Source organism: Falco biarmicus, chromosome 7 (assembly GCF_023638135.1).
Source record: "Falco biarmicus isolate bFalBia1 chromosome 7, bFalBia1.pri, whole genome shotgun sequence".
Lineage (NCBI taxonomy): Eukaryota > Metazoa > Chordata > Aves > Falconiformes > Falconidae > Falco > Falco biarmicus.
The window spans coordinates 20,171,713-20,192,618 of NC_079294.1; the positions used below are offsets into that span (position 1 = coordinate 20,171,713).

Consider the following 20,906-nt stretch of genomic DNA (forward strand, 5'->3'; position numbering starts at 1 on the left):
TTAAACTTTACTGTAGAAGAGCTCTTAGCTGAGATCAGCTGTGTTCCCTTGAAAGATTTGCCATCATAGCTTTGCCTATGTGGATGTGCTGATAGATTCTTTAAGGTAGACAAATAACTGTTTAGTAATGTTTTTGCTTGAATGTTTCACAGAACATCAACTTGCAGCTTCCAGGAGGTACTACTCTTTAATCAGGTGCTCCAGCTTTAAGAAACGGTGTAGATCTCAAAGATACAAGACAGGTGGGTTGTAAAAATGACTTGGGGAAGACATCTCTGAAATGTGCGTAATTTTGCTGAGCTCATAGCTGAATGCAATTAGATTTGATGGACTGGGAGCAGGGAACTAGATTTATTTCCTTTAGTTTTCTAACTGGTTTGAAGTGTCTTAGTCCAGTTCCACATGGGTTGAGGTTGTTTTCCTAAAGCTCATCTGCACAACTAAAAGGATAGTTAAATTAAATTCAGTTAGGAAAATAACTTCTTTCATACATAGTCTGATCTGGGGCAGGGGAGAACTTCACAACTACAGTACTAATTCTTCCCTTTCTCCACTATATCCAGTGACTGGTATATTTTCATTCCCATCACAATAGTATCTAAGATGTGAATTTACAGAAATTTGTGGCTTAAATTGGCAGCCTTAGGAGAAAGTTGGGTTCCCAGCCCTTTTTCTGTTTAGCCTTTAAAACGTGTGTCTGCTTTTGGGGTGGGATGTTCCAAAATAAGCAGATCTAAAGTATGTGACATGAGTCACTGATGGGCCACCCCAGCATAGTATCTTGACTAACATTTTCTTCAAATCAGTAGTTGTTGCATTTATCATAGACATGGCTCATTAGTGAGATACACTTCAAGATCTCTTGCGGGTGCCTGATCTGTTACTTGCAGTCAATTTTAATTACCTTGTCTAGAAAAAGTGCATTTAATGTGCTGGTTTTGATTTGTTTCTATTTTAGATGGGAAAGAGGGAACTTCCAGTCCATCATTAGAAGGTACAAGTAGTGAGCTAAACACCAGTACCTCAGGTATTAAACCTCAAAAGTAGTATTTCTTTGTCTTGTCAATGTGTGTGTTGAAGTATTGGCTTGACTAGTTAATGTGAATTACTGCTGTATGCAGGACAGAATTAGAACTTTTCATTTCTCAGAGCTCCCATTTTTGGCTGACTTTTTTTCTAATTAGAATAGTATATATTTCCTCTTCTGGAATAAGAAAATTAGATGTTTCTTGATATTTTTGGTTTGCAGGAAACAGTATGCAATGTAGTGATGTGCAAACTGTCAAAGAAGTCATGTAACCTGAAACATGCTTAGGCATGCTAAGTTGATTTAGTAGGTCCAGTACTTAACTTCTCCCTTTATCCATGTTGAACCAGTGCTCTAGCATTGTGTCCACATTATGTAGCTGCTAAACAGCATTACAGTTGGTTGAGAACCAAACTGAAAGTTCTCATCAAACAGTGAAATATTACAAGAATTTTTAACAAGATGTTTATGTTGACCCCTTTACCTTAAAACTTTCTTGCTAGTCTGCTCCTTTATTTTTGTGTTAAATATGTGAAGTGCTATTATCTGATAGTTGGCTGTTATCTGGTGAAATTTTTTTTCCATAATAGTATACTGATTAATTCTGTTGTCTTGTAGAGGGAAGTAGCAGCAATGTGTCTGCCTCGTGTAATTTGGAAAGCCGGGTGAGACCACATCAGCAAAATCCCCTCATTCCTATGATGCTTTCCCCACCAGAATCACTGCTAGTTTCTTGTGTTTTGAGAGGAAACTTTGTAGAAGCCCATCAGGTAAATGAGTTACTTGTATTTGGTGCAACTAAAAAATGAATTTGGTAGTGACATTTGTGGTTGTGATTGCCGACTAAACTCCTGCTTCTTCTGCGTTAGCAAGCATAGGGCTGCAGCATCTGCATTGCAAGTGAAAGGGTCACTTCAGAAGTAGAAGCAAGTGAAAAGAACAAAGATACTCCAAACCAACATCCCAAGCATGCTGGGTTTTTTTTCTTCCATGTTACATAATAATGGTTTCTCTAAACCTGGGTTCTCAAAGCATGAAAAGGTTTGATGAGAGCTGGTTAAGCTTAGTGTTTCAGCTGAATGAAGGACACAGAGCTCATGTGAAACGTCTTCAGGAAGCAGCGTCTGCACGGCTTACTTTAGTCAGTGAATCAAAACTATGAGTCTCTACCACTTGTAAGCTCAGCAGGAATGTGTAAATATATTCCTTACCCAAAGCACAGCCAAAGTGGCGATTACGTTTATTTGAAGAAGGTATGTTTTGAGGCTGAATTCATGGTACTGAAGACAGGCAGAACAACTTGAAAATGACAGTCTGCATATTTGTAGTTCTTTGCTCTCTCACAGCTGTGCATACCTTTCTCTGTGTGGCTTTTGGGCCACTGCTCTGAAAAAACATCCTGAGATGCATCAGTGATTGAATCTGCTGCAAAAAGCAGTGACCTGGCTGAGTTTCAGATGTCATTTAAGCATTGCATTAGCAGCAGGTTACTGCTCAACTCATTAGTTCTGTTTGACATCAAGCATGCTGCTTTGTCTTTTTCCTACTTACAAGGCCAAAAAGAAGCATTTTGTTTTGCTTTGTTACTTTGGATTTCAATATTGCTGATGATAATGATTGATTTGTGTGCTGTTGCTGGTTTGATAACAGGACCTTGCAGAGCTGTGCTTATCTATGCTGTTTAAATTTCTGGAAGATATTACTCACTTAAAAAGAATTTGTTTTAAATAGTTCACTTTGGAGTCCCAACTTGATACATTTCATTACATAGTGTTTTGAAATAGAGTCATTCTGAAAGGTGTGGTTTATGAAAATTGATTTATCTCTAGCCTTGCAGCAAAGAATAGCTGAGCTTTATAAAAATAGTTTAAGAATGTCTCTAAGGTTCCTGTTTTTCAGGCACTCTAAAACTCCGTAGAAAAAACCCCACCATTTCAGTCTGCCATGTTTTTCAGTTAAAGTCCGTTTTATTGGATTCTCTATTTCCTCTAAAACCTCCCAAAGCTCTTTGACCTTCAAAAACGTCTTTTGACATGTCCTGTAATTATGTCTATTCTTATTTCTGAAAGGTGGCTTTGATGTTTAATCTGGACACTTCACCTTGCTATGGTGAATTGATTTTCATGGAGCGCTACCAAGAGGCAGTACGAGAAATGGCAAGAGTGGAGCACAATATTGAGAACCAAGCATCAGATGGCACTGGAGGCATCAGGAAACCTGGCAGTGGCCGTTCGACACTGCAAGCTATTGGGAATGCAGCAGCAGCTGGTAAGATCCGGGCGTTATGAGTTCTTCTCATAAAAGGTGACGGAGAAAGCAATTTGAGTACTGTCATAATGAATACAACAATCATTTGGAAGAAGAAGTTGTGGGTTTTTGAGTTAAAGGGAGCCTAGGAATGCTGAAATTGGCTGTTGATGCCCCATTAGTTTTTCTGTAGTAATTGGTCCATGAAGCAGGCCACCTATTGAATTATTTTCATAAAGGATTAGAGAATAATGACAGGAGCTGAGACAAATATGCTGTTTAATTAATAATTTTGTGTTTTGCTGACACATGTAGGTATGGTATTTTATTCCATCTCGGATGTTACTGATAAATTGCTTGCAACTTCTGGAAGTCTTGCCCCTACTCTCCAAGAAAACTTCTGGATCAGCAACATCCAGCTGGAGCATACTGATCCTCTGCAGAAAGTCCTTGAGGACCTCAGTCCTTCAGCCATGGCGGCATTTGACCTAGCTTGTACTCAATGCCATCTTTGGAAGACCTGCAAACAGCTTTTGGAAACAGCAGAAAGAAGACTGCACAACAGCCTTGAAACTCAGGGTAGGGTTTTGGTTTTTGTCTTTATCAACATGGGCCTGGGAACAGAAAATGCCTCTCTGTGCTGTGTTGTTTGTGCTAACATCTGAGTCTTAATTAAATTTCGTTTTGTACTTTCGTGTTAGTTTCTCCTTTTTGTGCTTCTAAATTTTATTTTGTCCACCTTTGCACTATCATGTTTCCAGGCCACCGACCTGACATTGTTTTACTGCACTCTGAAGGTGTAAAGGGTTTCCCAGCAGTTCTGCAGCAAATAAGTAAAATTCTCAACTATTCCTGCACATCACAAGGGCAATCCAAGCCAGGTAGTGTGCTATGCTGGTAAGATTTTTCTGTTAAAATGTGCTCAAATCAAATTCTTGCCTTCTGTTGCAATGGAAATTTGAAGTTTACATTTTTTAGCTTGGTATTTAAAACAAAAAAAAAAAAAAAAAAGCAAGGAGGACAGGACATGCAAGCTCAATTCTGAATGAACTGAAACACTTTGAATTTGGCAAACTAGTTGTATTAAAATTTTGGTTCTGTGGGCCTTCTGTGCAAAATATCTCTGTCTTTGTTATAGTTGCTATTTCTTTCTCTCTTTTTGTAGAGGTCTCAGATGAAAAGACAGGGAGTCATTTTCGATGCAGTATTGTAGACCTTCTGCAAGCTTGCTACCCTGCCTTAACTGAAGAAAGTATTACTAATGAAATTGTTTTATCACAAAATCTGGATCAAATCCTAAAAGCGCTGACATGTGTTGAGCATTCTGTGGGTGAGTTATTTTTGTGATTATGAAGACTGACAAATGGATCTAAATTTTTATTTGGGCTTGTCCAGACAGCTGTAAATCCAATAGTAATGCTCTTTGACATATGCATAAATATATATATCTTTTAAATCATAAGTGCAAAGTGTAAGATTTATCTGTAATTCTTATATTCTGAGTGTTTGTTTTCAGAGCTAAAATTGTGAACTTGCCAGAGAAGAAAGGAAAATATCAATGAGTACAACTGAGATTATTTGTCCTACTTCAGTCCTAACAAGGAATTTTTAAAGTGTATTTTAACCTGACAGCTTATAAATAATTAGGTGTATCCTTACTGTTGCTTTTTTTTTGTTTTTTAACAAAAAGGAGATAAACTTAAAAAGCTACTGTAACATAATAATACCTTGCAGTTTTCTTAGTGCTATCATAAAACATCTCACCCTTTTCTGAAGAAGTCTTCCACAGTTCCTCTTCTCAGAGCTCTCTGCATTATATAGCACACACACACCCCTTCGCTAAATTTCTAAATGGCATGTAGGTGTTTGTAAAATATTTAAAGATATTTGTATGTTTAATGAGAAAATATTTAGGAAAGTTCTAACTGCTAAATGTTACGGAGCACAAGGACTTGTCAACACCTGTGTTTTAGAATAAGCTTATGTGTTAATGACACACAAATAGCTATATTTTAGGGCCTGCCTTAATGTATTTCTAACTTTTCAGAGGCGTGATTACCAGTTTAGATGAACCATTGATTTATTCTGCTGTGAAAATTTAGTTGCTTTCAGTAAGATTATAATGCCCAGACTGAGATCTGTACTCGCAGAGAGGAAATTAGTTTAAAGGACTTTTCTCTCTTCCTCTCCCCAACCCCCTCCTTCCTTTTTGGCATTTAATACTTGAATCTTGGATGTATGTATGTCTGTTCTCTTAAACCAGACTGTAAAGCAAGCCTGCTTGGCACCTTGGAGCAGCAGGCCTCTCTCAGACCTGCAGAGCTGGAGAAGCACCTGGTTTGGAATCAAACACAGCTCCTGCTGAGAACTTTTGACCAACATGTCCAAACTGTGTCTGAGAGCAACACACAGACAAACTTTGTGAAGGCCTTCTTTAACTACATCACTGCAATGGCTGCGGTTGTGTTACGAAGCCTGAATGCAGAGCTAGGTAAGGGGTTTCTGCTGGGAAGTCTGAGCTTACGTGAAGATACCCAGATTGTGTAGTCTGGCCTGATTCTGGAAAGTAATTGTGCAAAAATGGTTCCTTGCCAAATGTGTCTACTACCTCTGCACAGTCACATCTTTTGATTTCAGCTGATTATTGGTTGCTTTTGTTATTTTATTTCTTAACACCTAGGCTACCCACAGCTAAGATAAAAATCACTGATGGCAGTAGGGAAATAAGAACAGAAATGTTAACACTGACTCAGATTTTGCACTTGGTTTAGACAAAACAAACAACCCTTGACCTCTAAAAGTTCTGATCGCTACCCAAAAGGAAAGAGTGACTTTTTGGATCCAGGGGATCAGCATGCTCCTTTAGAGGCAACCAGTGCCCTGCTGCTCCACGGGGATAAGAAGGGAGTGTGTAAGAGGCTATGCAGAGGTAACAGGCAGGGTTTTTTCCATAGAATCAGCAAATGATGGTGGTCCATGAAAAGTAATGCACCATCGGCACATAAAGCTGTCAGAAGAACAGAACAATTTACTGTGCTAGGAGAAAAAACACTTGTCTGTTTTTTAAAGTTGACGCTAATTGAGCCGCACTACTGTATATACCACAGTACTGATTTCGGACAATACCTTCCCAAAGGGATAAGAAATAAGAAGAAAGGGCAGAGATCTGTTTTCATATATGCTGGTTCAGCTCCAGTCGCTACCATACAAACTGTAACTTCCTTATGGACATGATTCAATCCTCGTTGACTAACTGCCAAAGTGAAAAAAAAAAATGCACAGTATTTAAGGGCTGGGTGACTTTTGCAGAACTTCTGTTGTGCTGGAAGATAGAAAGAAAAGGTAAATTTACAAGAATCTGTTCAGAGTTACTTGATACAACTCAGTAGTGGATACAGAGGCTTTTCAACAATACTGGCCAGGGTTTCACTCCTTTTGTAGAAGTAGCTGTACATCTATGAGTTCTGTCTGCCTTTGCTCACTTTGACTTGAATAGAGCATGGACTCGTTAATCTACATCCAGACATTCCTCAGAAACCAATACTGCGCGTTTTCTGTCTCCCACCACAAATACATGTTTTGGTTTAAGTTTGAAGTAGAGTTGCTAAACTGTTTAAACCTGAATCTCGCCTTAAGGCCAAAGTCTCTCCGCTCTACCTCTTTTGGTAATACGTTCAGTGAATGTCAGCCAGTGGTGCCAAGTTTGAGAGGCATATCATAATCACAAATGCCTTGCAATTTACTCTGTTTTTACTGCACTAAGGTGAATACGGACCTCTGTGAATTTAGTCAAAGAGGTTTCAGACTCAGGCTCTTAAAATTTGTGTTCCTAAAGTAAGACTTGATTGGTGTATTCAGCTAATGTGTTTGTATTCTAATAAATGTTTTATTTTTTTTAAAGATATATCTGCAGAAGTGAAAGTGGGGAACCCTTTCATACTGCTACAGCAGAGCCCATCTCAGCTGCTCTCCCAGCTTGTGTTTGAGAGACAGGTTCATCCTGACAGGTTGGTACTTTTCAGATTATATACTTCTCTAGGTTATTTTGGCATTGGTGACTTTGGGCCTCAGCTAGGATTAAATTCTTCTCTGGCTCATAAGCACAAGTAGTACAGCCTGCTGTGTCCCACCAGCTGTAAGAATTGGTGTGCAAGGAAGTGCTTAGTCAGGGGCTTTTCTCCCAACCAGACATTTTTACTAGGGAAAATGGTGAATTCTGTATTTTAAACAATTACTGTCTGTTGTGAAGAGAGAGAACGTTTATGTGGATTTTTTTAATGGAACGTATGACACTTCAGAGCAGTGGACTTTAAGCTTAGCAATGTAATAAAATAGATCAGTAGGGCTTCTTAAGAATACAGCTAGGCATGGCTCTTGCCCTGGTGAGTAGGAAAACTGGGTAATCTAAGGTCCTTCCTTCACAGATGACTAAATTAGGCTGGCATGGAAAGTGTCTGATTTGATGAAATAGCTCTTAAAAAGATGAGCACTAATGGTGAACTGTTTTAGTGTGTCACATTTAGGTAAAGGTCAGCGTTTGAGGACTAAGTTCCTTTTCTTTAAAGGAGTGGCAGCATAAGCTCTGAGTTATTGATGTCATGCTATATAAGTTTTTTTTTTTTCATACTGAGTAAACATAGGTTGTGTACTCTTCCCCTGTATGTACATGTGAAGAATATTAGGGAGCTTGTGTTCACAAACTACTTGGAAGATTTATTAAAATATGTAATTGTAAAGTACCTTTTATATGTGCTGGCTAAGCTCGTTCTGTTTTTAATCCTGCAGGCTTTCTTCTCTCTTGGCTAAAGAAGGGTTGAACTTGAATGTGCAGCAAGTTATTGTTAACTGTTGCTGTGAACCACTGTCTTTGTGCAGTGCAAGGCAAAGCAGCCAGGCAAAGTATCTTCTGACAAATATCAGCAGCTTAGCATACCAGTGTGCCTACCATTGCCTGCCAGATGTTGAAATACCTGTTCACAATTCTGCAGTGACCTCTGAGGATATCTCCACTCAGGCCCCATCCTCTGTGAATGACTTGAGCCAGCACACACTCACTGCCTCCTCCCTGGACTTCCTAAAGTCTCAGTCAAAGCTAACAGCTGCAGTGGCATGTCTAAGTGCATCTAATATACAGAAAAATCCCAAATCGAGTTTATCTTGGATAGAATTTCGGGGCAGACGGGAGGTGCCCTTAGGTTTGGAACAGATTTCTAGGGAGTGTGAGGCATTGTTGAAGGAGTTCCCAATATTGGAACGATTTCTTCTTGCTATGTTTGAGCCACTTCAGAATCAGCAAGAGGAAGATAGCAGTTTGGCTACAGTCTTTGCTGGCAAGGCCTACATATCTCTGGTTCTCCTAGGACTGCATTCCACCACAGCTGTTAAGGTATTAATGGGAGTTTTTGAGCAAGCTCTTGCTGCAAAGGATTGGGACAGAGCTCTGAAGGTCTTGGATCTGTACAGTCAGGATGTGGAGGAGCTGGTCAATGTGAAGGATGCTCTGCTGAGCTGTGCAACTGCTGAAGGTAAGAAGGATTAAGTCAGGCTTTTTGCCTTTCGTATTTTTCTTTTTTTCTTTATTTTATGGAGAATACAGCCTAGATCAGGATGTGGAAACTAAAATAGTGGCCCTTGGGCAAATCCAAAGATGGAAACAGATCCCTCCCTCCCTCCTAAATTTTTCTCTGACGGTATAGTTTCCATTTTGTAAATGAGCAAATCCTGACCAACTTAGTACAAGGCAACTGGAGTGCTTCTGTGGTGTTATTTTTATGTGAAGAGCTGAATACATCAGGAGACATTAATCGTAGTACTGTTAATGGAACATCTCCTACAGCAGTATCATTGTCATATATGGATGATGTATCATGTGAAAGGAGGTGTCTTTTAGAGACTGTAAAGATAAGTATCCCATGCTAGTATCCCATGCTAACTTTGGTTACTTCATGAGAATCTGATGCTTGGGATAAGCCTTGTGTAGATTTTTCAGCACTGTACTGTTTCTTTTGGTGGTGCAATCCAGTGAGGATTCTATAATTTTCCAAACGATAGAAACTGGGTTTCAAACTAGTGGTTTGTTTCCTCCACAGATAAGCATGGTTGGCAATACTTGTTTCCAGTAAAAAATGCAACATTGAGAAGTAGGCTGGCCCTGCGCGGTCTGGACAAATGGCCCCTTGATGCCTGTTTGGAAATCCTAGCTTATTGCATTTCTGATTTGGGCATAACTGATGAACTAAAAGCCAGTCTGCAGAGCAGGAAGAAAGAACTTCAAGTTTATCAAAAGGTACAAAGTCATTCTTCAGGTAACCAGTGAGGTGAAATAGGCAGCAGGGAGCAAATATGCTTGCCTTTGAGAAAGTTTTAGCCCTTGGTTCTTTTTTGGTCATAATAGCTTTTCAAGTCTTTCATCCAAAACAGTTCATGTGTTTTCAGTGCTATAGTTTCCAATTAACACTCTGCTTCCATCCTTCATGACTTTCCCACTCTCCTGTTAGCATTCAGGTCTGCAAACATGACTAGACAAAAATATTTGTGAGGTTGCTTTTTTTGCAAAGTATTTGTTTTTCCATTCTATACAATTGCTAGATCCGCTGGAAGCTTTTCTTGGCAATTCATCACTTCATAAGCTTGACAGGTGCAGGTATACCTAGGCATGGTATGCAAGACTAGCAGTCCAATAAGTGTGCTTGTATTGCAGTCAGTTCTTCTAACTGCAGGGTAGTGCAGATACCCAAGCTGAGTCAGACTAGCTGGCCTAGAGTTCAGCACAAACTGAAAAGCCAAACAGAGCAAAAGATGGAATCATAAATCCCTGCTGAGCTCTGTCTGCTAGTGGTTCTGCTAACTGACAGCTGTTTTCTCTCTGTTAGTGCCAGCAATGTCTGCAGTATACATGTGCTTTTTAATCCATAATTATTGCCATTTAGTCTTTTAAAAACCTTCCCTTATGAACATGCTTTGTAGACTCATACCTCTGGGAAAATTGTGTAGTCTTTTTTTTGTACTGCAGGCGCATCACTTTGTCCCAGAAAAGGGCTAGCGATAAATGTGGGTTGTCTGCTTGACTTTTTTTTTTTTGTATGAAGCAGCTCTTGATGTGATCAGCTCAGCTATTTACTTAGATGTATTGATTGTTGTAGATAAAAGATTTTAAAATCTGTGCTACCCTAATATTAACTCTTTCAGATTCTGAATTTGCAAAGTGAACCATTGTGGAATGACTGGCAAGATCTGAAAAAAGCATGCACTGATGACCCCCAGACCATCATGAATATCATTCTGAAAGCAAAGGTTAGGCATAGTCATGTGAATTTTGTTGAAATAGAATGCATTAAACTTTGAATAGCATCTTAAAATGCCAATCAATAGAGATTAGCTTGGGTGAAGGAATTCCTTTACTCAGTTCTGTGCTACAGAAACAAGTATAGATCTGTGTTTAATGTTAATATTTACATTTAGTTAATAATCCTTAAGTGTAAGCTATAACTTCTAATTTGAGATACAACTTGTTCTTTTATCTTAGAATTTTGAAGACTTCAATAGCATGGCTTTTGGCATACTACAGGCATTATTATATAAGTACTAATACTTATATAATTACTAGTGTTTATATAAGTACTAATAGATCTGGCTGATTTTAAAACGTCTCTTCAAAAAGCTAATCTGCTTACTGTGAGATGAGAAGGTATTCTGAATGCAGGTGGACTTTGACAGTATGAATTATCATCCTCTTCCCCTTATCAATTTAATTACTTTTTTGCATGTGGGAGAGGAATCTAAGCTACAGAATTTCTTGAAGGTGATGAGAACTTTGGGAGAAACAGCTGTATCAGAGAGGGTAGAGTTTGTCCTTTCATTATTTTTTTTTTTAATTAAAAAAAATATCTTTAGGATTACGTCTTGTGTGAGGAATGGGGGCACTTGTATCCTGTCCCAAGAGAAGACTTGATCAACCTTCACCGTGAGCACCTTCTCCACTTGTTGGAGATGGGAGACACAAACAAAGCATTGCAGGTAGTAGCAAGACTCTTTCAGCCATACATCCATAGATCAAATAAGTTGACACCTGTTTTCTTTGACTCCTTTTTGTGTGTTTCCATGGCCTTTTTGGTTCCTCTCCCTTGAGATGCTGTTTGCTTAGATATGCTTTCAGGATCCTGGCTCACCCATGTTCTGTTTAAGTGAAAATCCAGCTTGGCAATCTAGTTGTTGGACCTAATAGCATAAATGTCACTTACATGGAAATACAAGGCCCCTTTTTGAAAAATCACAACAAAGCATTTCTGTGCTGCATAAGGAAAAGAACCAGAAGTGAAACTAGCAACAGGAATTGGTCAGTTGTGCTTCAGTGCTCAAACTGATGAAGTGTGCCATCTTCTGATTTTAATAACTATGGAGCTGTTGCTCATAACAGGGAGCATAAAATAAAGTGCAGGCTTGCTCAGACTATGTAGCTTTAAAAATATTCTGGAAACAAAGTGAAGATTTCTTATCACTAGACCTTCTGTCCCATTCCTTGCTGAACCTCCTGCTTGATCTAATTTTAAAAATATTTTGATTAGTAAATTGAGCAAATGGACCATGAGTAGTCTATAAATGGATTACCTAAATCATCCTTATGTATGTATGACACCTGTGCAAGTTAATTTGCTTGCTGGACCATTGTAGAGCAATAACCTGTTATGGACTGTACATTATAAAGGCTACTTTCCAGGAATGTAGTAGCATTTCACTGTATTTTGTTTGGTTTTGTAGCTTCTGCAAAGAATTGAAGACCCTGGTATTTGCCTTGCCATCAGTGAGCAGTCCCTTGACCAGCATCCAAACTTGGCAGCCTCTCACTTCTTGGCTGATTACCTCACAGCTCACTTCTATGCGAATCTGACAACTGCACGCCGTAATGAAATCCAGGCACTCTATTTGGGATCAAAAGTGAGTAAATCCCCTGCATTGTGGGATTAAGTGCAATACATAATTATATAAATTTATAATACATGAAGTCTGTAGACTTTACCAGAGCATCCTCACCATATCAGGTCTAAGATTCGGAGTCTCAAGATCCAAAGGGAAGTTAGAGATGGTTTAAAACTTCTTCCCTTCCACAGCTTTGCAGTTCCTATATTATGAGGTGGTTGTAGCTCCTAGTATGAACACAGCAGTCTTGTTTTTGAGCTGCTGGGGAGTGGAGAAATGCACAGGCTAAAAGAGGGTGGTGTTTATCAGGATTGTTGCTGTGTTTGTACCAAGTGAAAAAGAAAGCATCCTTAATTTATTCTCCATGTCAGTAACACCACGTGTCCTACATATGCCCATCTGTATGGTCGTGACACATACATGGCATGTTTCTCTCAAGTGCCTTCTAAAGATAGATAACACGATTTTTTTTTTTTGATGGCTGTTGCCTTTGCAGAAGTCATATAGGTTCTGTGGTCAGCCTGAGAACAGGTGCATGAACCAGTAGAATTCATAATAAGTAAACAAAAGGCAGTGCTTTTGGTAATGTCCATTTTGTTGTAGGAATACAAATAGCAGCTTGCTCTAGTGTGTGCCACAGCAGTGTTTTGCTGGGCTTCCTGTTTCCTTCCTTCTTCCTTTTGAAGACATGATTTAATTTGGGAAATGTCCATATGAACTGTCCACCTTTAGGAGAATTGCTCATGTTTTCTCCTCTTGATACTTCTTCAAATGATGGAAGGATAAGGATTGAGCTAATACTATTTTTACAAGCTTACTTCAATGAGAGAATGTGCTCTACCCTGCTACAACATACTTGTCACAGGGTCACAATATCCTTTCAACTCTTAACTGCCTCTTAAATGAGGAAATGTTTTACAGAATGGGAAAGCGGAAGCTAAGTAATTTCTGTAAATCTAGTCAGTAATTCAGTAATGAAAATAGGAGTAGGTTTCAGAAGTCCCATCTCCAGTTTTTGGCCTCCATATATAGTTATTCCATTCTCTGCATAAGCTACTGTGCCAGTTTTTTGTCTTTAATCTCACAGAAACAGATTTAAAAGTATCTAATTTTAACATGCTTTTTTTCCTGTGTCTCAGGTGCTTCTAACTCTGCCTGAGCTCTCCCGTGTTAACTACTTCCACCTGTCCTCCAGGCCACTGCTCATGCTGGAACAGCTCCTCATGAATATGAAGGTGGATTGGGTAGCTGTTGCTGTGCAGATGCTGCACCAACTCTTAGCTGGCCAGGAAATTGGTTTTACTGTAGAAGACATTGACAATTTGCTCTCCAAGTATGCAGAAAAAGCTCTCAACTTCCCTTTTGCATTAAAAGAAAAGAGATCAGGTAACTGTCCATGAGAATGCTGGTTTTCACTTGGAAAAAAGTGCCAGTTTCACCCCAGAATAATTTTGCCAGTTGTGCCACAATGTTTGTAGATGTATGCCTCAGTCTCCTGCTAGCCCAGAACATATTCTTAAAGTCTTTGCCTTTCTTGTAAATAAATGTTCTCAGGACCAACACCTTCAAAAGTTTCTTGGACTTTCCTTTGTTGATGCTTTTTGGGATCTCTTTTCTTATATGATACTGATCAATTTTATTTCATTCCTGCTTAATGCAAAGTCACTGATGACTTAAGCAGTTCTAAAACCTGAAGCCAACTGCATCTTCCCCCAGATAGAATGGGGATTTGATCTTTCATAGTCTTTCCTCCTACTAGAGTCTGGTTCCTTTTTTTCACATAAAAGCCTTAAACTTGTAGTTCTATTTAACATTCTCAGCACAGTTCCCCTTTCTGATTCGCCAATCCATTCTCATCCATGTTGTCTTTGCTTCTCCTGCATTTGGCTCTCTCCTTTCAGGGTTTTAGAACTGGAACAGTAGAGGGTGCTGCAGATCAAGTCCAGTGCTTTTGTTTCAAAGCACATGGTGTGTCTACCTATCTGTATCTATTTATAACTACATACATGGTACCAACTTCCTTTGTGCTAGTTTCAAAATGTTGACTGACTTCGTGATTTAAAGATATGGTTCTTGCTAATATAAAAGCGTCAGACTTGCCTATATTCTCCTGGCAGATGACCTATAACTTTTGCAAGTATGTTCCTTCCACTGTCATGTGAAGCATTTAATATTTGCCATGAGCACCTTGTGTCAACTAATTGTTTTCACATCTGATACTTACTCTTTGCTGTATTATTCCTGTGCCTATCAGTAGTCCATTGCTTTGGTGAAGATTCCTTTCTCTATGTTTTAGGTAACTGAATTTTATATAGTTTTGCATTAATTGTTGTGGGCTAATTTTCATGAAAACATAGTAATTTATAATTACATAGCTAGTCCTGTTTTGTGCTGACATTCTTAGGTACTCCTGTGAATGCATTCCTCAAATCTTTGTAAAAACAGGTAGATGTATGGCCAATATCGTTCCCTGATTTTTATTTTTCTTCTTCCCTTCGTCCTAGATTCTCTAATACGTATCCAAGAAAGTCTCAGTCAGGTATTGGAGTGTGAAGCAATGTCTAAATCAGGATCATCAGAACTATCTCCTGTCAGCTTTACTGGTAAAGCTAAGACCTTGATGCTGTTTTCTTTCAACCTGTTCTTATTTGTTTTATCCCCTGTGTATGTGTGTCCCACTGCTTAATAGTAACTTGGGTTGCATTTAATGCAAATTAGTAGGTCTCTACAGTTGGGTGCTTTGTGCCCAATTAAAAGAAATCTTAAAGGGGAACAGAAGTGTGTGGCTTTGTTTTCATTTTTGTTAGGTATCCACAAAATGTCTGAAAAAATCAGCACAAAATCTTTCCATTCCAGACCCTACAGAAAACTGTAAGCCTGAACAGAACACAGGAAACGGGACTAAATCTGCGGGACAAAAAAATAATTACTATTTTGCCATGACTAGATTGCTAGTGGATTGATGGTGCTGCACATTAGTCTTTCTGTGTCTTGACTTCTGTACTCTGGGTATATAGGCAGAGCTTGTCTGAAGCCCATCATTGTGGTGCTTCTCCCTGTCTTCCTGTTCCTTGCTTAGTCATTATTTTTTCTTCTGGATCTTAACTTTGTTTTTTACAGTAAAAATCTCATTCATATTGTATTTTTTTTATTATTCTTTTGGTCCTTTAATTTATTTTTTTTCTAGGATCCCTCTTGTGACCTGAGGGAAATAGCATATGTTGTATTGTCTGAGAGACTCTACTCACAGTCCTAAACCACAAATAAATAGGAACGAGATAATTTACGCCAAAACAACTGAAGAGCATTGTGGCTTAAAAAGAACCACAAATCCTTCTATAGGTTTCGTTCGGCATCTAAGGCAAGAGATACACTCTTCAGAGGACAGATACTGTGAGAAACGCACACAGTCTGTTCTCTCAGGGAACAACTAGCAAAGGATATCCTCAGACCTCCAAGGCTGAAGATTCTCAGCAAGTGGTGGGCCTGAACTAGAGCTGCACAGTGATACCCTGATGTACAGGTTAGGGTGTCTGAAGTGTTCTCTCGTTCTGTGTCCTGAACTGAAGACTGTTTTTGCTCTGCCTCTTGGCAGCGTCTTGGACTGGGCTGTGTAGCTCTTCAGGTTTTGCTCATAATGGTCAGCTTAATCTGTGTGTTACAAAACTTGAATGCATTGTCCTCTAATGTTCCTTTGCAATCCAGTATCTACTTAGGTGAACATGAGTTAGCTTTATTGGAATGGAGATTTCTTTCTTTTTCTAGCTTAGTATTCACGTACACAGAAAGTGGCTTGCAGGCTTGTGATGACATGTTGAACTTTTTAATTAGCTTGTAGTGTAACTGGCTCACATTATATAAACTGAAAGCCTGTTTAATACTGTAAACGTGATTTGAGGAGTATTTCATTGGCAAGGGCAAAGACTTAAAAGTCCTGCCTTTTTGAACAGATTTCCCCACAGTAGACTGTAAAGGGGACCAGAACAGGGAGGAATATGCTGTTGCTAGCCATACCACACATCTCCTGAGATAACAAAGAAAAGTCTCAGTATTTAGGAATGTCAACACTCTGTATCCTTAAGATAACATTTTATGCTTTATCGCTTTTTGGTATCTGTATACCAAGGTAATTTTTTTTCTTCCTCCTCTTAAGTCTCTGCTTGTGATACAAGAACAGATGTTGACAGGTTGTCTTATAGTTCTCTAATTGTTATGGTAAAGGTCTATTAATAAGTATGTACTCCTGCTTATTAGTACTGAAGCGCTATAAGTTTACAGTCTTAAAATTTTAGCTTAAAACATATATATTCCTTTCAACCAGGTGTGGCAGAATAACATTGTGTAAGATAATAGTAATAGTCTTGTGAGTCAGAAAGATCTTAGAGCCTCTATAGAGTTTTCTGGTATTTAAGACTCCATTAAACAGCTTAAATCCCATTCCATGTTTTTCTTGGCCTGGCTTTCTTTAAGGTCTCACCATATCTGCAAGTCCCAGAGACAGAAGTTTGCAGCAGAATTTGTTTACTCAAGAATTTGTGCCTCCTGAGAAGCCGCCACCAAAGCAGCAATGGATACCTGATGACACTGAAACGATATGTATGGTTTGCAAAACTGAACGCTTTACTATGGTAAGGAGCAAAGATGAAGTAAGGTTATTCCTAGAACTGTGACCTTAATATGAACACTTGCTCACTGTCTGTTTCCTATGAGATACTAGCTACTTCAGCAAGTTTGCCTGCATCAGTGTAGGCCTGGCAAGATTGCCAGTCCTTTGATATTTAACCACTGGTTTCTGTTTAGTGTAGCTGAAGAGACTGGGAACAGTTAGTTCCTTGCAGAGCCCTGTAAATAGAGCATAGATCAGAGAGAAGACAACTATGAGATCTCAAAATTGTGTAATAGCAGCAGTATTAATATTTCAAAAGGCTGTCTAGTTGACTGTGCTGGCAAGAAATAACATGAGCATTATATAATTCAATTACCAGTATAGAAAATGATTCTTTGCTGTTAGTTATGCTTTTCTGAAACCTGTTGTTTCACAGAGTACTTGAGCAACTGCGTTGGGGCTCTAAGGGAGAAGATTAATTTTGCTGTTTTGCAATAGTTTTAAATCGAGTTTTGCGGGTGTGCTGGCAGCCTCTACTATTGCTTAGAAACAGTACTGTTCACTCAAAGTATCTGTTGCTTTTGAGTTTGGAAATTACTAAGATGGTCTCAGAAAGACAGTCTACAGCTTCTAACTCTTCCAAGAGTTGATCTAATTAGTGCTGTGATCAAAATTGGGACAATTTAAACAGTGGAAAGCCCAAGACTGCAACAAATGTTTTAAATACCTGCCTCTAGGTTTTTGGGTTGTTTTTTTTTATTTCTTTGCCATGCCCTCTCCAGAAAGGAATTGCAACAGTGAGAATCAATCATTGTATAGTTTTGAAAAGCCTTACTGTGCATGGTGGTTTTTGTCTTCAAATGGAGTAACTTTACTCATGAGTGGAAGCAGGTATAGGAGGGAATTTCTGTAAATTCTTTCTGTTGCTCATCTGTGACTCTCTTGCTTAGTTTAACAGGCGCCATCACTGCAGACGTTGTGGCAGGCTGGTGTGCAGCTCTTGCTCCACGAAGAAAATGGCAGTAGAAGCTTGCAGAGAAAATCTGTCTCGTGTATGTGATCAGTGCTATAGCTACTACAACAGAGACCATCTGCCTGGCTTGGTACAAGACACAAGCATGTAAGTCCTTCCATTCTAGTTCTCCTCAATTTCATATACACAGCAGACAACACAGAAACATCTTAGAATGGTTTGGGTTGGAAGTGACCTTAAAGATCATCTAGTTCCACCCCTGCTGCCGTGGACAGGACACCTTCCACATGAATGGAATGAGAGACAAATAAGAAATAAAGGTTTATCCTGATAATATAATAACATCAGCTTTTTGGCCTCCAGCTGTTGGGATTTTCAGGTTTAATGGGTGTGGGGATGTTCCTTATGCCTCAGTTTACTTTTCATATTAAAAAAACCTGGAGAGCCAGGCAGCAAAGTATTTAATTTTTAAGCGTCAGTTGATCATTAACCTAAGGATTGAATGCTTTGATGCAAAACATGTTCAGCACAAACTACTACAGTATGACAAAGTTTCCTGCTGTTTACTTGGCTCCTGGATTAACATCACAAGTTGACTAGCTCTGCTGGACGTATCAGTGTGTTAGTGTTATTTCGTATGTTATTCCGTAATCCCTTGATTATGACTCTTTGAACCCTTGGGGATTCAAAAGCAAGTTCATGATTAGACAGGCTTTGAAACTGCCCTTAATAAAAGGGACAGCTGTGATCACAGATTTTAATGATGTGGCCGCTTTACGCTGAGAAATGGACTGAAATTTGTTGTGTGTTAGACCAGCTGGTGAAAAGTGCAGCTGAAAAGAGTGAATTTTACTGTCCATTACCCTGTCAAGCCTGCTGATTCTGCTATCGGCAGGCTTGACAGGGTCACCGAGAGTAAGACTTAACTCTTCACCTGTACTTCCAGCTGTATTTCCTGTTTTCCTAGCAAGCCTGCAGTCAATAGTATCTGCTGTGGTAGTATCAGCAAGCCTCCTAGGAAAAGAGGACTACTGTGCAGATCTGAAAAAACAACCATCTATCTCTAGCTAAATCAGTTTGTGTCAGAATGGTTGCTTATGCTGCCAGATTAGGTCAGCAGAGCTTAGCAGTGAGTGTGAATGCCACCTGTCAGGTTTTAATTGCTTAAGTATCTGTTGTTTTTTTAATATGTGCCCTATTTCTGTATCAAAACCAACTAAATCTTAAGGGCAGAGACCTGGATGACAAGAAGTTCATTTTAGCTCTGACATATAGTGATACTGAGCAGTTCTTGTTCTCAGTGTCTGGTTTTTTATGATGTGTGCAACAGTACTATTCCTACAGAAGGTTATAAGAACTAATTACTTAGTGTAGTTGAAGTACAATTCAGAAGCAGGATGTTAGATTTCCAGGCAGCAGGGGGTAGGGGCAGGGCAATGAGTCGGAGAGAGAGCAGGGAGGGAGAGTTGTTAGATTTTTACAAGACAGCGTTCTGAAAAGGCTAACCATATTGATCTGTTCTTTAAAACTGTGTTTTCCCTAGTGTGCTGGAGTATGCCTGATGTTTCTTTCTGTCATTTTTTTACAGCAGAAAAGATCAGAACCAAATGGAAGGTAAGGATTGGAGTAATGTTAATCTTCAGGTTTTTTAAAGTGCCTGATTAGGAGTAGAGTTAGAGATAGGAAACTGACACCATGTAGTTGCAGCTGAAGGGTGATCAAAACTTCAGTAACAAAACATCACTGATAGTTTTCATGCCTGCAGGCTGAAATTGAGTATTCCAAACTTCTGTGAATGGAAATTGTGATTTAGCAAAGATGTCTGAGCCAATATTGAACACACTGGATGGGAATTAAAAGAAGGAACTGGAAAACAACAGTCGAAGAATACACTTTGCATACTAGAAACAGTCAGTGAGAAGCTGTAGTATGAGTAGCAATACATTAGCCCACCACAGAGCTGTGCTGAGTGATCCTCTTTTTACAAACCAAGATAGTGCAACTCTGAATACCACTGCAGTGTGCTGTCGTGTTTGATACCCTGTGCGGGCTGGGAGTAGCGCAGAATGTTGCCCCTGTCATCTGTCTGGTTGTGTCCTGAGTTCCGTCTCCTTTGATGGTTCTGTGAATATGGACTAGTAATTTTGGTGCCTCAGTTTCCACATTTAATACCATAATATTTCAGGAATAGTAGAATAGTAACAAAAAAATTTAGTTGACATTTCTTTTTCACTGTAATTTTTCCTCAGACAGTTTTTACTGTTTGTTTCTTAGTCTTGTGTTTGAGGTGATTCTGCAAAATTTTCCCTACAGCAATGTGAAATTCTGGCAGACCAAAACATGCTTATTTTAAGTGCTTATAGCAGTAATGTGGAACATGGTGCAAAACCTGCATTTGTGCTACAAAAAAAAAAGAGAATATTTTTCCTTACTTGTCCCTTTTAAAGTATGATGGGCTAGTATGACTGCTACCTTTGTTACAAGACTGAAATAGCTGAAATGCGATTTCTGAGCTGCTACTTCTAGTTACATCTTCCTCTTTGGCTGCAGCATTGCTGCACATCACTGGGCCCATGTGATTCAATCAGCAGGAGTGAGTAAGAACAGTATGATGGTCCTTAGATTTAAAAAGGAAGTTGGTTTATTCTGCTTTTCTAACTTATCTGATGAGACTGTGAAGAAGGCTTATCAAATATCTTTAAGCCTTGTTTATGATAATTATTCCAGTTTCCAATTTCAATTTAGAAACGGAGAGGGGTTTTGTTGTGGTTTGTTTTTTTTAACTCAGCCTACATAGAGTTACTCAATACTTAAAGAGTCCTCCTCTGAAATCTAGAACAGTAAATTTTGAGGGAAAAGAGTAGCAAATTAGCATTATTCTCCATTTCGTAGCATTGTGAGATTGGCCATTGTTCTTCTGCCAGGAACCACAATCACAAACTTGAGCATCAGACGGCTTGTGCATTTTCAGCTGCACTCAGGTGACAGACAATACTTGATCTGTAGCAATTCTAGATTACTGATTTCAAAATATTGTTTTATATGGGAACTTAATGTAAGGAGTTAGCTCATCTTCTCACAGTCTTTTGTCTTAAAGCTGCTGGACTATTATGTTCTAATAACTTGAATTCTAAAAA

The 20,906-nt window shown here is 39.0% G+C and overlaps 1 protein-coding gene across 6 annotated transcripts in view; it reads left to right on the forward strand.

The window, feature by feature from the left end:
* ZFYVE26 (zinc finger FYVE-type containing 26) overlaps positions 1 to 20,906 on the forward strand; it is a 52,532-nt gene that overhangs the window by 17,699 nt on the left and 13,927 nt on the right. For all 6 annotated transcript variants that reach the window (XM_056347550.1, XM_056347551.1, XM_056347555.1 and 3 more), the window contains 19 exons: positions 153 to 242; positions 959 to 1,027; positions 1,646 to 1,797; positions 3,097 to 3,295; positions 3,590 to 3,853; positions 4,036 to 4,155; positions 4,440 to 4,604; positions 5,538 to 5,765; positions 7,176 to 7,281; positions 8,060 to 8,799; positions 9,364 to 9,560; positions 10,463 to 10,567; positions 11,168 to 11,290; positions 12,032 to 12,208; positions 13,330 to 13,576; positions 14,695 to 14,793; positions 16,661 to 16,818; positions 17,747 to 17,916; positions 19,358 to 19,383. In XM_056347550.1, coding sequence (XP_056203525.1) covers positions 153 to 242; positions 959 to 1,027; positions 1,646 to 1,797; positions 3,097 to 3,295; positions 3,590 to 3,853; positions 4,036 to 4,155; positions 4,440 to 4,604; positions 5,538 to 5,765; positions 7,176 to 7,281; positions 8,060 to 8,799; positions 9,364 to 9,560; positions 10,463 to 10,567; positions 11,168 to 11,290; positions 12,032 to 12,208; positions 13,330 to 13,576; positions 14,695 to 14,793; positions 16,661 to 16,818; positions 17,747 to 17,916; positions 19,358 to 19,383 — 3,435 coding nt within the window. The remainder of the gene's footprint in view (positions 1 to 152; positions 243 to 958; positions 1,028 to 1,645; positions 1,798 to 3,096; positions 3,296 to 3,589; positions 3,854 to 4,035; positions 4,156 to 4,439; positions 4,605 to 5,537; positions 5,766 to 7,175; positions 7,282 to 8,059; positions 8,800 to 9,363; positions 9,561 to 10,462; positions 10,568 to 11,167; positions 11,291 to 12,031; positions 12,209 to 13,329; positions 13,577 to 14,694; positions 14,794 to 16,660; positions 16,819 to 17,746; positions 17,917 to 19,357; positions 19,384 to 20,906) is intronic.